General features: G+C 54.8%; 1 protein-coding gene across 6 annotated transcripts in view; it reads right to left on the reverse strand.

The window, feature by feature from the left end:
* The window catches only part of ARHGEF10L (Rho guanine nucleotide exchange factor 10 like), a gene marked incomplete at its 5' end in the record, with an annotated part of 146,836 nt that overhangs the window by 4,496 nt on the left and 126,481 nt on the right, over positions 1-15,859 (reverse strand). For all 6 annotated transcript variants that reach the window (XM_082675294.1, XM_082675292.1, XM_082675293.1 and 3 more), the window contains one exon: positions 5,385-5,559. In XM_082675294.1, the coding sequence (XP_082531420.1) occupies positions 5,385-5,559 (175 nt within the window). The remainder of the gene's footprint in view (positions 1-5,384; positions 5,560-15,859) is intronic.

A 15,859-nucleotide genomic window follows, 5' to 3' on the forward strand; every position in this document is an offset into this window, starting at 1 on the left:
ACGGGGCAGTGAGGCAGAGAGCGGGTGGGAGGATGCCGGGGTTTTGTGCCTTCCTCTGCTTCCTGGGGGGAATGGGGAGGCTGCATCCAACGACAAGGAGGCGGCAGCCATGCCAAGACCCAAGCAAAAGTCCTGGAGGCGGCACGTGCAAAGGCCCTGTGACGAGATGAGCTCGCGGTCTGTGGAGGACTGAGCCAGCGCAGCTTGGGGATGAGGGCTCTGCGAGACAACGGGGGGAGGGTCAGAAGAGTGGATGGGCCAGGGCTAGGGCTTTGACTGTTCATTCCGAGCGTGATGCGGTGCCACTGGCAGGTCTAAGCAGGGGAGTGACGCACCCGGATTTTAGAGGAGCATGTTAGCTGCAATGAGACGGAGGACTGGGGTGATGGGGGGAGCAAGGAGACGAGCAAGGCAGGGATGGTGGCATCTGAGACACGGTGGTGGCAGGGAGATGGTGAGAAACCAACAGGTTAGAGACAGACCTGCTGACAGACTGACGGGGAGGGGGGAGGGGAGAGGAATCAAGGACAGCTCAGAGTTTTTTGTCTCAAGCAGCTGGGTGCATGGCAGTGCTGTGGACCGAGACCAAGGAGGAGCAGGCTTGGAGTAGGAGTCCAAGTTCAATACTGGATGTCGTTTGAGATGCACATTAGATACCCAAGTGGAGCTGTCAGCAGGCAGTGGGATATAGGAGTCTGGCGACGTGATGCAAACTCAGCGAGTCTTATTCCTAGTGTTGATTCAATGTGGAAATGGAAGCTACAGTGGGAAAAAAGCCAGTTTGTCAGGGGCTATTTCACAAGCAGTATCTGGGTTTGGGGGAGCTGGGACTCTTCCCCACATCCTCATCAATTCAGAGAGTGTAGGCTCCCAACCACTAGGACAGCCTCAGAGGACAGTCCAGCCGTGGGTGATTCCAGCCCTCATGAAATCAGAAAGTGCAGGAGGCTCGGTCTGCGAGCCTCTCACGTCACCACCTATCTTCTCTTCTTGGCTCTGCTCAAGGTCTGTAATTCCTCTATTTCTCCCTTTGCTCAGTTACTGTTTGCCTTCCCAAATGTAAGCTTCCTGAGGGCAGCAGCTTATCTGTGTCTCAAAGTTGATTCCCCAGCTCCTGGCCGAATACCCTGGTTCACGGTAGACACTCGAAAAGGACCTGTGAGTTCAGATCTAGAGAACAAACTAGTGGTTTCCAGTAGGGAGAGGGACCGGGGGTGGGGCAGGACAGAGGAAGGGGATTAGAAGGTACTAACTACCAGATATAAAATAAATATGCTACAAGGATATATCGTACAACACACGGAATACAGCCAATATGTCATAGCAACTATAAATGGGGTAAAACCTTTAAAAATTGTGAATCACTAGGTTGTACGCCAGAAACTTATATTGTAAATCAGCTGTACCTCAATAAATATTTTTTAAAAGGACCTGTGAGTAAATGAGTGAATGAGAGAATGAATGAATGAAAGCAGAGAAGTGAGTAAGGACACAGGTGTTGCTGTCACTTACCAGCTGCGTGAAGCAACAAGCCACTGTCTCTCACTGTTCAATGAGTATCACAAATGTCCCTTGCTCGATTTTATGATTATTAGCAATATTATATATGTATATATACACAGGGAGTATATATATAAATATATATGTCTATACACGCCGTATAATATATACACACAGTTGAGCACAGCTCTTGGCCCATAATATATAAGCAAAAAATGGAGGCTATTAGGACAATATTTGTGATTATTAAAAGGACCTAGTCTCTTGGGATCAGCTCCATCAGAGCCAGAAACCCACAAAAATAATAAAAGCCAAGAGAGGGAGCAGTGGCAAATGTTCCATCTCACATGCCTCCCCTCCTTTTCCAGGGGCCCTGGGGCCTCAGGACCAGCAGGAGACCATTTCCTGATGCCCCTGCCTCCCCTCGGCCCCCACTGGACTGCAGAAACCTGGCAAACGAAAGGAAGGCAGCGAGAAACCAAAAGAGATGGCGGAACGGAGAAATGACTTCATCTGCAGACCTCATTCCGAGGCCCTTCCTCCTCCCACTCTGCCTCGAGGAAAAGAACAAGGCCCTTCACAAACAGAACGAAAGGAAAAAAGGAAGTCTAATGGTGGATAAATATTTTATCACAGAGACTTAATGCAGCAGTGTTCAACTCACCCAAGCCATCTATCTGGAGATATACAACTTTAAAAAGCTCAGGCTCTCAGAGAACATTTTATTAATGACCTGTCTAGTTAAGAGGAGGAGGGAGTTTAGGTTCAAAAATGCATTAATTCCAGTTGGGGACGCGAGTGGAGGAAAGGGGTCGGGGAAAGGAAGCGTGATGAATTTTTAACATGCCCTTAAAACATATCCGCATTTAGAGGAGGAACAAATTTATTAGTAATTACACAATTATTTCATTTGGTGGAATGGGGAAGAAAAAATACCTAAAAGTCTTTTAAAAATATCTCTAATAAACAATTTAAGAATCCTGCTCTGTCCTTCTGCCAGGGCACAGTGTAGGGTGGATCTGATGCCCCCCTCCACCCAGAGCTGGCTCCTCGGGCTCACGGTGTCCCGGCCAGCAGGGGCCCGGGCTCCCCAGTGTTAGGAAAGGTCAGGCCTGGGGGAAGGAGGCCCAGGACAGTAACTCCTCGGGACCTTCGGGAAGCCCTGAACACAGGAAGCTCAGCCTCCACTCTGACGTGTCCAGGGCCCAGCTCCGGGAGGTCAGGCAAGCGGACAGGTGGCTTCTGTCTGTGCCGATGTGGTGGGAGGGGCCCTGACTGGCGGGTTGGGGGGTGATGCACGGCGGAAGGGGACCAGTGCAATGAGGGGCAGGGACTGCCATGAAGATAACGATGGTGGACGACACCATCACGCACTGGAGCTGGGGACCATGGGGTGCTGTCCTCACCACCTCAGGTAAGGCCCACACCTGCCCTGAGAGGCGGGGACGAAAGGTGGGAGAGGCTCCCCATTTGCTCCCGGTCACAGAGCTGGAAGGCGGCAGAGCCAGGATCCCAGCAAGGCCTGTCTAACTCCGGGCTCTGGTCTGCCCTACGAGCTCCGACTCAGATCTCCGGCCCTCGCTGTACAGATGGGGAAATGGAGGCCCGGGAAGGGGGAGGCCGCCCAGTGAGAGAGCTGTGATTCGGGTCCTGGCTCTGGCCCCTCAGCGGAGTGACCTGAGGCCAGGTGTTTAACCTCCTGGGCCTCCGTTTACCTGCTCATGAAAGCCAATGTCCTTTCTTCTTGAAGGGTAACTGCAAAGAACAAGTCAAGACAGTGGACGTGAAAATGCATCTTAAACCCACAGGGGGTCGGAGCTGTGCAGCGGGAGCCTGCTGGGTTTCCACCTGCAGTGGCTCTGTCCACAAAGCCTGCCTCTGACTGCGTGATCAACCTGATTCTTTCTCTACTCTCCACCATCCCCACAGATAGACTGAGAAGATGCAAAAAGCCCATAAGATTATCTATTTCTTCCACTGTTCCACTAGCTTGAAATAACTTAGCTATCGGCATAAATGTGGAAATATTTCTGTGATACTGAGAAACTTTTACTGTAGTTAAAATAGATTTACCTCATATATAAATACTATGAAAGACAATGAAACTAAAGCTAAAAAAAAGGAAGGAAGGGAGGGAGGGAGGGAGGGAGGGAGCGAGGAAGGACCCATAACATAGGTCCCCCAAGCCCCTACCCCAGACCCCAGGAGCAGGTTAGGAAGCCGTTTATTCTCCTCATGGATGCCCCAGACCTAGGCAAGGCGTTTTCTCATGGCTGACGCCATTTATCCTGAGCCAGGAGCCACTTTCCATCCCACAGAGGAACCAGAGGCTCCAGGAAGCAAAGGGACCTGCCAAGACCCGACAGTGGCCAAGCCAGGACTCTGGCCACCTCTGAAAACATCTCTTCCCCTGTTACGCCCAGTGGGACTCTGAACTGAGTCCGACCTCATGTGACTCCCCGTCCTGCCTCTGGCCACTTTACCCTGATGAACAAACCTCAGTTTCTGCATCTGTAAAATGGGGACAGTGAGATCCTGTACGTAAAGCCCTTGGGACCTAGCTCCCTGTAGGGCTCCTGGCAGGCTGGCAGCTACTAGGTACTATTGCTGCTGTTGTTGGTCTTGTTGTTAGTAACCATCCCCCACCCCACCCCTCTTGGCCGCTTCCAGCCTCTGCCATGGCCCATCTGCTGAGCCCCTCTCACCATCAGCTCCAGGTTCAGCCTGCCACGCCTCTCTGTTTCCCTGGCCCTGGGGCCCTTCGGTGCCCCCAGCTGCTGCACCCAGCCCAGTCGGCTAAGCTTGAACAGGACGTTCCCCACACCCTCCCAGACCAGCCCCGGGTCAGGGCAAGACAGGCCAAGGCCTGCTAGCCCTGAGGGCTGCTCTAAAGCCCACTGGGGGTAGGGATGGACCCTGAGCACACGTCTGCCCTGGCTCCCAGCACAGCCCACAGGGATCTGGGCAGCAACTGGGGCAGCAGACAGTAGGGGAGATGCCTGGAGCCGATTCTACGGAGGCCTCAGCAGATGCCGGGTGGCAGCAGGGGTGCTAGGTGAGCTCAGATCTTAATCCTCTCCGTGGGTCTCACAAACAGCTCTGCAGGAGGAAGCACGGGCCCCAAGGGGACGATGTCCAAGGTCTTCACCCTCCCCTTGCCCCAAACCTGAAGGTAAACTAAGGGGGACAATTGCCTTTCTTTAAAAACCTCTAAGGAGGGCTTCCCTGGTGGCGCAGTGGTTGAGAGTCCGCCTGCCAATGCAGGGGACACGGATATGTGCCCCGGTCCAGGAAGATCCCACGTGCCACGGAGCGGCTGGGCCCGTGAGCCGTGGCCGCTGAGCCTGCGCGTCCAGAGCCTGTGCTCCGCAGCGGAAGAGGCCACAGCGGTGACAGGCCCGTGTACCGCAAAAAATAATAATAATAAAAAAATAAAAATAGAAACCTCTAAGGAAAGAGACGCTTAGTTGACCTTCTCTCTTTCTCTTTGCCTTATTCTGAAGGTGATTTGAGGCAGAATTGGGGTTTTGGTCAACCTGAGGAGCAGGAGGTATAGATGAGCCTGGCTTCCTGCCCAGCGTGGCTTTTTAGCGGCCACCTGACTTGGGGGAGTCCCCTGAGCTCAGAGCCTGACTTCCCACGAGCCCCCGTCTGCTGTGCTGTGATGCCAGCCAGAAGGGCTTTGGAAGGACAGGCCTGGGTTCAAATCCTGAGCCCACTGCTTCCCCTCAGGGAGGCCCAGTTTTCAAGGCTGACGAAAGGCTGCCTCAAGGGTTAATGAGATGGGCTGGGCTGGCCGTGGAAACTGCTTCCCGGATGTCTGCTCCCTCCCTCCCTTCACAGCCCCAGGACAGCAGGGCATGACGGCCCAGCAGCAGCCTCACCTGGCAGCAGGAAGGTGGTCCTGGTGGCGATGTTGATCTCCTGCAGATGCTCCAGCGTCTCCGTGTGAAAGAGGCGGATGGAGGAGCCGGAGGAGAAGGCCATCCAGACGCCACTGCCCGCCTTTACCATGTGTGTCACACTCACAGCCGTGTCCTGGTGTGCCTCGAAGCTTTGCTGCGGCACAGAGGGAGGGCTGTCAGTGCTGGGCGGGGCCAGCCAGCCAAGCCTCTGGGAGCCAAGCTAACCCGGCCTCTGCCTGAACCCAAGTCAGAGGGAAGAAACCTCAGAAGCCCGGCAGTGCTGTGTCGGTAAACATTTTAACAACGGGCGGGGTGAATCCTGGTGTGTTGTGTCTGCTGATTCCCGTGGTGTAAATACTTCTAACATGGCCCATCTCAAGCTACCCATGTGACAGCACCGAACGTGGAGCAAGGCAAGACAAGCGCACACCAGGCTCTACCATGACGCGGATGCAAGGGAAAGACAGAGCTGCAAGTCTACGGAAGAGGAAGCGACAGCTTACGTATATTATCTAAAGGTCTGAAGGCACCAACAGAACAGAACTCTCGGGGAAGGCAGGTGGTGGTGTGAGCCAAACCCACGTCTTCACTGCAGGGAGGCAAGACATTATGTCCAAAAACTGATAAACCCAGAAACAGTGGAGCACACAACTGAGTCACAGGAAAAGTGCCGGTGGATTAAAAACAGAACAGGTGAAAGTATTTTCTTCCAGGAAGCAGGACTGGAGACGGGGAGTAGGAAGGGCCTTTCCAGATAAACCATTACATGCTATTTGATTTTTTTTTTTTACAGTTTTAAATAAAATTTTGATCTTTAATAAAAAAGGGCTTCCCTGGTGAAACAGTGGTTAAGAATCCGCCTGCCAATGCAGGGAGACACGGGTTTGAGCCCTGGTCCGGGAAGATCCCATGTGGTGCATAGCAACTAAGCCCGTGTGCCACAACTACTGAGCCTGCGCTCTAGAGCCCACGAGCCACAACTACTAACGCCCGCGCGCCTAGAGCCCGTGCTCCACAACAAGAGAAGCCACCACGATGAGAAGCCCGCACACAGCAACGAAGAGTGGCCCCCGCTCACCGCAACTAGAGAAAGCCCGTGTGCAGCAACAGAGACCCAACACAGCCAAAAATAAATTAATTAATTAATTTAAGAAAAAAAAAAAACTCTTACAAAGAGAGGAGATAGACATCAGGCTTCCCATCTACTGCCGGAGAAAGTCTAAGCTCCTTAGTGGGCTTTCCAGGCCGCAGCTCTGCCCCAACTCCCACCTCTCTTGGCAGGCACCCTATGCTCCAGGCCAAGCAGAGCCCGGGCCTGGAGGGTGCTCAGGATGAGCTATGTGGCCATGCCTCTGCCCTCGAGATGGCCTGTCTGCAGTGTGCACCACCCACTGCCCTCCCGGGAAAAGCTTTTCACCATCCTCACCCGTGAAGCCCACTCCAGCCACCCTTGCACCGGCCACTTCCTCTGCCTGCCACATTCCAGCCTGACAACATCTACTCCACTCTGGCCCTGCTCGGCTGCCTCCCACACCAGTCCATGAACTCCAAGGACAGACCCTGAGCCTCAGGCCCGTCAACACCCTCCCTGTTCAGCATAGGGCCCAGAGCACAGTGAAATCTGGTCAAAGAGCGAATGGATGGATGCTTGAATTCCAGCCACGACATTGAGTTGTTACTTAAACATCGACAACCCCAGCGCACCAGGCTAGATAGAGGCCCAAGCACTGGGGACAGTCAGGTAACTCTGGTGCATCCACCCGGTGGACTGTCCTACATCTATTCAACGTCATGTTTACAGAGACTGTGTGGTGAACGCAGAAGAATGTGAATGTTACAGCAGTAATTGCAAAAAGAAACAAAAGCAAAAGGCCACATTCAACACTGGGGGAGGGGAAGGGGCAGGAGAGGTGAAACCTGCGCACTGAGGATTATTCCAGGGCCGTACCTGCTGATTTTCCTCCTTTCCAATTGTCTGATATTCCTTTTTTTTTTTTTTTTTTCCTATAAAGAGCAGATCTTGGGTGGAAGCCCAGGACAGCAGGAGGTGTTGGCCAGAACATCAGTGTGGAATCAGGCCTGCGGTTAAACCTCATTTCCTCAATAACTTCCCAGGTCTGGGCCTCAGTCTCCCCATTTGTAGATGGAGGTTGTCATGAGAGTTATAGGGACTCCTGGGTGAGGGAGAGCTTAGCACAAACCCAGTTCCTAATACGGCCTCATTCATCCAACAGACGTTCTTGAGCCCCTACGATATTCCTGGCGTGGGTCTAGGTGCTGGGAATATAGTGATGAACAAGATAAACAAGGGGCCCACACAGTTAAAACAAATAAAGATTACTCCCAACGGTAAAATACTGGGAAAAATACTGGGTGCCAATAAGATTGGGTGACCAGAGAAAGTCTCTCTAGGAGGTAGTATTTGTCAGAGACAATAAAAACGTGAAGGAATCAGATCTGGGATGTGGGATGGGGGAGGGGAGAGCACGTCAGGCAAAGCGTACAGCAAGTGCAAGAGCCCTGGGGCAGGAATGACCTTGCCGTGTTTGAGAAACAGAAAGGTGGTCAGTGTTGGGGAGCACGGTGGCAAGACAGAGGTGGGAGAGGGGGTCAGGGGCCAGATCACACCCGGCAGCCCTGAAGTGCACGGCGAAGAGTTTAGATTGTATTCAAGTGCGGGAGGGGGCTGAGCCTGGTTAAGTGACAAGTTCAGGTTCACCTTTGAAAGAAGTTCAGTTCGAGGGCTGTGTGGCAGCAGGCTGGAATTCTGGGCCTCGCGTGGGCTTAGCCAGTGACAAGTGGCAATAAAAGGACTCGGTTTCTTTTGCCGCTGTCACGCCAGCCCCGGCTCAACCCCAACTCCATCCCGGTTCAAATCACTGGAGGTTTCCCACCAAGATAAAGAAGATGGGGCAGGGGGCTCTCCATGGGGAGCCAAGCCAATGAATTCAGTGCTCACTTCCGATCAGAACACGGGGCCCAGGCTTCCCTGGTGGTGCAGTGGTTAAGAACCCGCCTGCCAATGCAGGGGACAAGGGTTCGAGCCTTGGTCTAGGAAGATCCCACATGCCACGGAGCCACTAAGCCCGTGCATCACAACTACTGAGCCTGCGCTCTAGAGTCTGTGCGCCACAACTACTGAGCCCACATGCTGCAACTACTGAAACCTGTGCGCCTAGAGCCCGTGCTTCACAACAAGAGAAGCCACCGCAGTGAGAAGCCCGCACACCGCAAGGAAGAGTAGACCCCGCCCGCCGCAACTGGGGAAGTCCGCGCACAGCAACAAAGACTCAACGCAGCCAAAAATAAATAAATTTAAAAAAAAAAGAGAGAACACAGGGCCCCGTGGAGGGCAAGGCTGTCAGACGGCTGATGAAATGGCTTTTTCTGAGCCAGTCCCTGCAGGCTGAGCTCTGCGGTCCAGGTGGGGTGGCCTGACGGATGGGCTGGGTGGGCAGGAAAATGCAGGGTCCCAGAGGAAGGGCCCCGGGCTGCTCTTGGGAGGCAGGGTCCCAGCGCGCAGCTCACCCCTGATGGGGGGCCCTTCGAGCAGAAGCTGCAGCTCCCTCTGGGGCAGGATTGCCTCATCTCCATCAAAGCGGGCGCTCCAGTGGTGAGGAGGGGGTCGCCTATCAGGCCGGGCACTCTCAGAGGGCAGGGAGCGATTTCCTCCCTCAGACTGGGGGCTCAGACTAGGACCTCCTGGGGGAGTGTCTCTGTTGCTCCTTCCTTGGCTCCCCTCCCGTGCCCCGGTGAAGGCCCGGGCGCTGGAGGCTCAGCCAGGCAGCCCTGGGATGTGGGGAGAGGCCTGGCCCCCTCACAGCCTCCACAAAGCCGGGCTCAGTCCGTGCAGCGCAGGGCAAGGGGGAGAACGTCCAAGTCTCTGGCCTTTTGCTCCGCAGTCGACTGCCCACTGCCCCGGCAGTGCTGGTCGGCAGCTCCTTTCCGGAGAGGAGGTCTCCTTCAAGGAAAGAAACCGCTGTCGGGGGTGAGGGGTGGTTATCTTCCTGCACCAGCCTGCATTCAGCTTTCCTAAAGGCTCAGACCCAGGCCGAGCCCATGGTTACAACAGGACACCCCCCGGGGGGGGCCTTGCTAGGAGAGTCCAGCCGAGGAACCACCAACCCCCATCACAGATGAGACCCTGAGGCCGGATCCGCAGTCCCGCAACGCCCGCCGTCAACGAGCAGATGGCCGAACGGATGGGGCAGCGGGATGGAAGGGGCACCCAACGTGCTTCGTCTGCAGACTTTTCCAAAAACCGGCACGCACGTATTTGCACATGAAAGCACAAACACATAGATACCAACAGGAAGACGTGTGCAGGCTCATGCACGTGCAGCAGACTCCTGCCCGGCTCCCGAAGGAAGGTCAGAAGCATTTCCTGCCTCCGAAAAAGCCAAACCGCACTACAACCGAGACCTGGGCCCACGGAGAGCTGCACCTGAACCTGCAGCCAGTCAGTCCGCGTGCTGCCGTCAGAATCTCATTAAAAGAGAAGTCAGGGCTTCCCTGGCAGCGCAGTGGTCGAGAGTCCGCCTGCCGATGCAGGGGACACGGGTTCGTGCCCCGGTCCGGGAGGATCCCACATACCGCGGAGCGGTTGGGCCTGTGAGCCATGGCCGCTGAGCCTGCGCGTCCGGAGCCTATGCTCCGCAACGGGAGAGGCCCACATACCGCAAAAAATAAAAGTCAGCAGTGGACATCCAGGCTCATCTCTCCAGAGGCATAACACGTCTGTCTCCAGGCCCAAAGGGCTTTGCCCAAGGCCTGTGCCAAGCTACCAAGTCCAATGGTAAGGCGAGTGGGGGTGAGGGCAGCGATAGGTGTGAACAGGGGCAGCTCCAGCCTCCGCCCCTCACTCCTCAGTTACTCCTGGGCTGCCAGGACCCCTCCCCGCACCAGGAGCCTGCTGGAGGAAGTCGGGTCTGGGGCACTGGGGCTGGGCCTCCTGGGCACGCAGGGCAGGGGTAGGTGGCACCCTGGCATTGTGGGTCCCCCAGGAGGGCGGAGGGAGCTGAGCACAGCACCCCTGGGTGGGAGCAGGCGGCAGTGAGGCCCAGCCCTGGCTGACACTGGGTTCAGAGGTGACGAGCATGCATCTCATTTTGTTTTCCAAACATGGGGTGTTTGCTTGCCCAGAGCCGGGGAGGCTATCAGCTTATCAAGCTCTCCTCTCCTCCCAACCAGGATCAGGTGAAACACTGCCCACCTGGCACCCCAATTCCAGGCCATGGCTCCCCATTCTCACTTCTGGACCCCTCCTCTAAAACCTGGCCAGTCTGGGGGGCCCAGGAGTGGGGGGACCACCTTACCATCTAAGAGGCCTCTACCCCTGTCCCTGAAGAAGGCCCCCTGCCCCCCTGCACAACCGGCCCAGTCATGCCCCTCCTCTGGGCCCCAGAAGGCCTGATATTCCTGCCCACTCGGCCCCTATGGTCCAGGCACGGCTATTTGCCGGCTGCTTACCCTGCACCAGGAGCTGCTCTGTTAGGATGACAGTCTGGACAAGAGGTGTGCACACAATGGCCCCCAGGCTACACCAGGCTGCCGCTGGTTTTGGTGAATCTAGTTTTATTGGAACAAGGTCACACCCACATAGAAAAGAATCCATTCAAGTAGGTTGGGAACTCAGCACTCTGACTACACAACCTTGGTCCTTGTTTAAGGACAAAAAGATCCACAGAAAAAATCCTGAACTTTACTTAGTAAGCTTGGTGGTGGTAATGGAACAGGCACAGTGATTCTGACACTACACAGCGTGACTGAAGTGCACTGATGTTATTATTGGGAACCAGGGTAAACAGCAAGAGTCAAGTGTAGAGTGAGAAGTGAGGGTAGAGCTCTAGGACCTTGGACTTGAATTAGAGGTAGCAGTATGAACTGGAGATTTCTCTCCTGGCTCTGTCCACTGAAAGCGTCTGGAAGCAATGACACCCCGGCAGCAGGGAGCACACCACTTCCTGATTTCTAAACACCATTCCCCACGAAAGGGAACCCTGGAGAAATGGCTGATTAGAGCAGGGGAAGTACCAGATGAGCCTAGAGCTTCTCTAGAGGCAGACAAGCAAGGAAGTGCTCAAGAATGATGAGGAAGTGTCCACAGGACCCAGGACCCAGCACAAAGTGTGCAAATCGGAGACAATGTGAGCATCAAAAGTAATAACAATGGTCCTGGATGATAGCACACTGGATTTTAAAAATACTCTTTGAATTTGAAGTAGTAATAAAGGAGGAGGGTTAAGTGGGAGGGGAGGAAACTCCTCTTTAAATAAAGTTTGTAGTGAAAATTCACTGAGGAACAGGATATTCTCCCATTTTCCAAGAATCCTCCACAGTAATTACAAAGGGAAACTGGTGCCTTTACGATGGGGAGACCTGGCAGACCCCCACCTTAACCAAGTGATGAAGGATGGGACCAGCCTGCATTTCCCGCCTCCTCAGGGATTCGATAGGAAGGCATGGCTTCCTACACCGAATCTGGCCAAATACTCCAGTCTCATCAGGAGGAAACAATGGGGCAATTCCAGCTGGTGGGACCTATGAAAAGACACTGGCTTGGATCTCTCAAAAAAGTCACTATCATGGAGACCAAAAAAAAAAAAAAAAAAAGGAGAAGAATTATTCTAGATTAAAAGGAGACCAAAGAAACATGACAACCAAATGCAACATGTGTTCCCAGCTGGATGCCAGAGGTGGCAATGGGCAGTAGCTATATTTTGAAGACAACTGGGAAAACGGGCCTATGGTCGGTAGATTGATGGGCACGATAATGCTACTGAGGTTATATAAGGGAGCCCAGCTGAAGTATTTATGTATGAAGGGCAATGATGTCTGCAACTAGCTTTTAAGTGAGTTAGCCCCAAAAGGTGTGTGTATAATATGGGAAGAAAATTATGGTAAAATGTTAACAGTTGGTTTACTAGGTGAAGACAATTTGTGCATTCATTGTACTATTCTTTCAACCTCCTGTAGTTTGAAATATTTTAAATTAAAAAGTTGGGAGTCAGGGGAGTAAAGTTATTTTTCAAAAAAAAAGGTTGGGGCTTCCCTGGTGGTGCAGTGGTTGAGAGTCCGCCTGTCGATGCAGGGGACGCGGGTTCGTGCCCCGGTCTGGGAAGATCCCACATGCCGCGAAGCGGCTGGGCCCGTGAGCCATGGCCACTGAGCCTGCGTGTCCGGAGCCTGTGCTCTGCAACAGGAGAGGCCACAACAGTGAGAGGCCCTCATACCACAAAAAAAAAAAAAAAAAAAAAAGGTTGGTCACTGGAGGGGAGGGCCCGGGCCTGACTCCCGGCTCCCAGCTCATCTCTGGCAGGGTCACTGGGTCTCCTCTCTCATCTGCCAACAGAGATACAAGGAGAACCTGCCTTACGGGGAGCTGGGCGGTTCATGGGACGGGGCCAGCACACCGTGAGCGCCCCACGCACGCGGCTGTGGGCAGGAGCGGGTCAGGGGAGCAGGGACAAGCTAGCGTCCTGCAGCCACCCACGGAGCCCCGGCCCCTTCGCCCTCTCCCAGCAGCCTCACGGCAGCCCTGCGGCAGACATTTGCTCAGAGGGTCTCAGGTGAGTAATCCCACCCCAAGTAGTGCTGACACAGCCCAGCCTCAGTCCTACAATATTTATGTGCCTCCAGGTGATGCTTCTGGGCCTGGTTTCCATAAATTCCTGGCGTGAGCAGCTCAGCACTCAAAGTCATTAGAGCTGCGATAACGCCACGGAGCCGGGAAGGGATGCTGGGGCCTTCGGGGGCCAGGGGCTGCCAAGGAAACGGCAGGAGGCTACTGCTCGCTGGGCACCTACTGTGTGCCAGGCCACGCCACGTCTGGTATTTCATCTTCCCAGAGGCCTTCACGAAAGAAGAGGGAAAGAGCTCAGAAGGGGACACGATGAGCCCAGGTGACCCACCAGACAGGGGCAGAGTTGGGGTGTGGGCCCGACCTGTGGACTCCAAGCTCCAGGCTTGCCCCCGACACCTTCATGCCAAGCTCCCCAGCAGGGTGTGGGCGTGAAGGGGCTCTTGCCTCCTACTCGCTGCTCGGTCACCACAACGAGCTGGCCTGGGAGGCCCGGTCACGGGCCCAGAGACCATCCACGGAGCGCTCGCCAGCACCTTGCCAGCTCTGGCTCCGCTTAGAATCCCTGCAACCTGGGATGAGGACACCACCCTTCCATCCTCACCTAACAGGCAGGATGCCGACGCTTGGAGAAAGCGGCGTGGGGTCACTGCCAGCCAGGGGACAGGCTGAGGATTGAGACCCAGAGGTCATGCTCCCAGCCGCCGCACTGGGCAGGCAGAGGCAGTCTTTTAAAGACCATTAGGACACAATCCCTTCCCTTATCTATCTTATTCTTACCAACATTTTACAGCTGAGAAAACAAATTGAGAGGCTGAGTGCCGTTCACAAAGTCACTGTGCTTGGAAAATGGGGGGAAAGCCAGGATTCCAGCTTAGAGTGACCCACTCGTCCCAGTTTGCCCAGAGAGACCCCAGTTGTCGCACTGGAAGTCCAACTCCCTGTCTGGACGAAACGGGACAGTTGGTCACCCTAAGGGGACTCCAAAGCCTACATGTGACCTCTCAGCCATGGACAGACACCTTTGTGGGGCCCCGTCCAGAGCTTAACACTCTGCCTTCAGAATCGGACCTGGTCAAGGCCAAGGGGATGGTGTGCCAGTGGGGAGGCTTAAGATGTGGCATCCACCTCTACCTCTTACCAGCAAGTCAGTTAACACCTCTGGGTCTCAGTTGACTCATCTGTAAAGTGGGGGCGAGGCCATTCTTGTCTAGCAAGAGACTTCATTGGGTGCTGGGCTCTTCTGGCTCAGGGCCACCCCGGGAACCTAGAAGGGACAGAGGGAAGGACGACGTCTCTGCCCTAAGAGTGATAGCCGGTCCCAAACTTGTCTTCAACAACCCATTTTGGAATTGATTGTGCACAATTTGGTGTTTGGTGCATTTTTCTAGAAAGATGATCAATAGTTTTCGCCAACATCTCAAAGGAGTCTGTAAACCACTCTTGCCCCCCGCCGCCAAGTTAGTAATTCCTGCACTGAAGCTTCTTTATCACTAGGCACTTAAGGAGGTGGGCACAGACCCTCCTTGCCGCCCACCACACCCAGAGCAAGGCCCACAGAAAGCGCCACTGCTGGGATGGCTGTCCTGCTGTGACCACACCAACGTTCTGTCTTTAAAAACAAAACTTCAATATCCCGTAATAAACTACAGTGGAAAAGAAAACCAACCAACCAAGCAAAAAAAACTACACCAAACTGACATCTACCTGTGCATCTGGCTGAAAAACATCTCAAAGTGTGGGCTATAGATATTCTCCTCATTAGTCCTGTTTAATTTCCTTCTGTTTTCTTCAATTATACAAGCCAGCACATGCAGTGCAGACACCTGAGGAGGGAGCCGGACTGCCGGCCACCTGGGGCCACTGAGCACCCTGGCTGTGGGTCTGCTCCAGCCTTGCTCTGGACTAGCAGGTGCCGGGCTGCACCGGGGTCTGCCTGGTGCCTGTCCCTTTCCAGCACCACAGGGACCCTGGTGAAGACGAAGCAGGAGAGCCGGGGACGTGTAGCTCGGCACCTGTGTGCATCTGGGCTGCGCTCACCGCAGCTCAGCTCAACTCTGGGAGCCCCCACCGGCCCCGAGATTTGGTGGGACCGCGGAGCCTCTGGTCAGATGAGGAAACCGAGACTCAGAAGGGGAGTGGCCTGTCCTGGAAGTAGTGGGGCCGAGCTCGGCTGCCTGGTTCACCTTCGGCGTGACATCACTGTGACCTGAGGTCATCTTGTCACCTGCCTCCAGCTTTCGAGAGGTATTGAGGCCATGGGCTCAGGACCAGACCATCAGGGTCTGGGTCCCAGTTCCACCACTTCCTGCCTCGGTTTCCTCAACTTTAAAAGGGGGGGTAATGAGGTGACCACTGGCATAAAACTGTTGTGAAGGTTATACGGGTCGCTACTCACAAAGAGCTTGGACCAGCCTCTGGGTGAGTCTCGATAAGCATTAACTCATGAGGGGGGGTCTCTGTCAGCCCCGTGACCCCCTCACCACACCCACACCAGAGCGGCAGGTCCATGGGGGTGGGGGCCGCTGCTGGAGCCCAGGGCCCTGCACAGGGACTGGAGCCCCAGCCAGTGCAACCCCTGAGCTGGGGGCTGGAAGAGTCAGGGAAGAGGCGGCCTGGGTGGTCAGGCTGAAGCAGGGTCAGGTGTGAGGAAGCTTTGTTCTGGAAAGAACCCCCGTGGTGGCTCAGCATTGCTTTCCAGCTCCAAGGGGCAGATGGCGTTACACCTGCCAGCCCTGCCCGAGTGACCTGCGTGGTGCAATTCCAGGCACCCACCCAGCCCTCCAGGGCCCCCACCCCTTCACACGGAATCTGCTCAGCACCTGTGGCACCTGCTTCACCAGAGGGGGGCCTCCTGCCTCGTGACGGCCTGGAC

The sequence above is a fragment of the Grampus griseus genome, assembly GCF_964374135.1.
Source record: "Grampus griseus genome assembly, chromosome: 1".
In the NCBI taxonomy this organism is placed as follows: domain Eukaryota; kingdom Metazoa; phylum Chordata; class Mammalia; order Artiodactyla; family Delphinidae; genus Grampus; species Grampus griseus.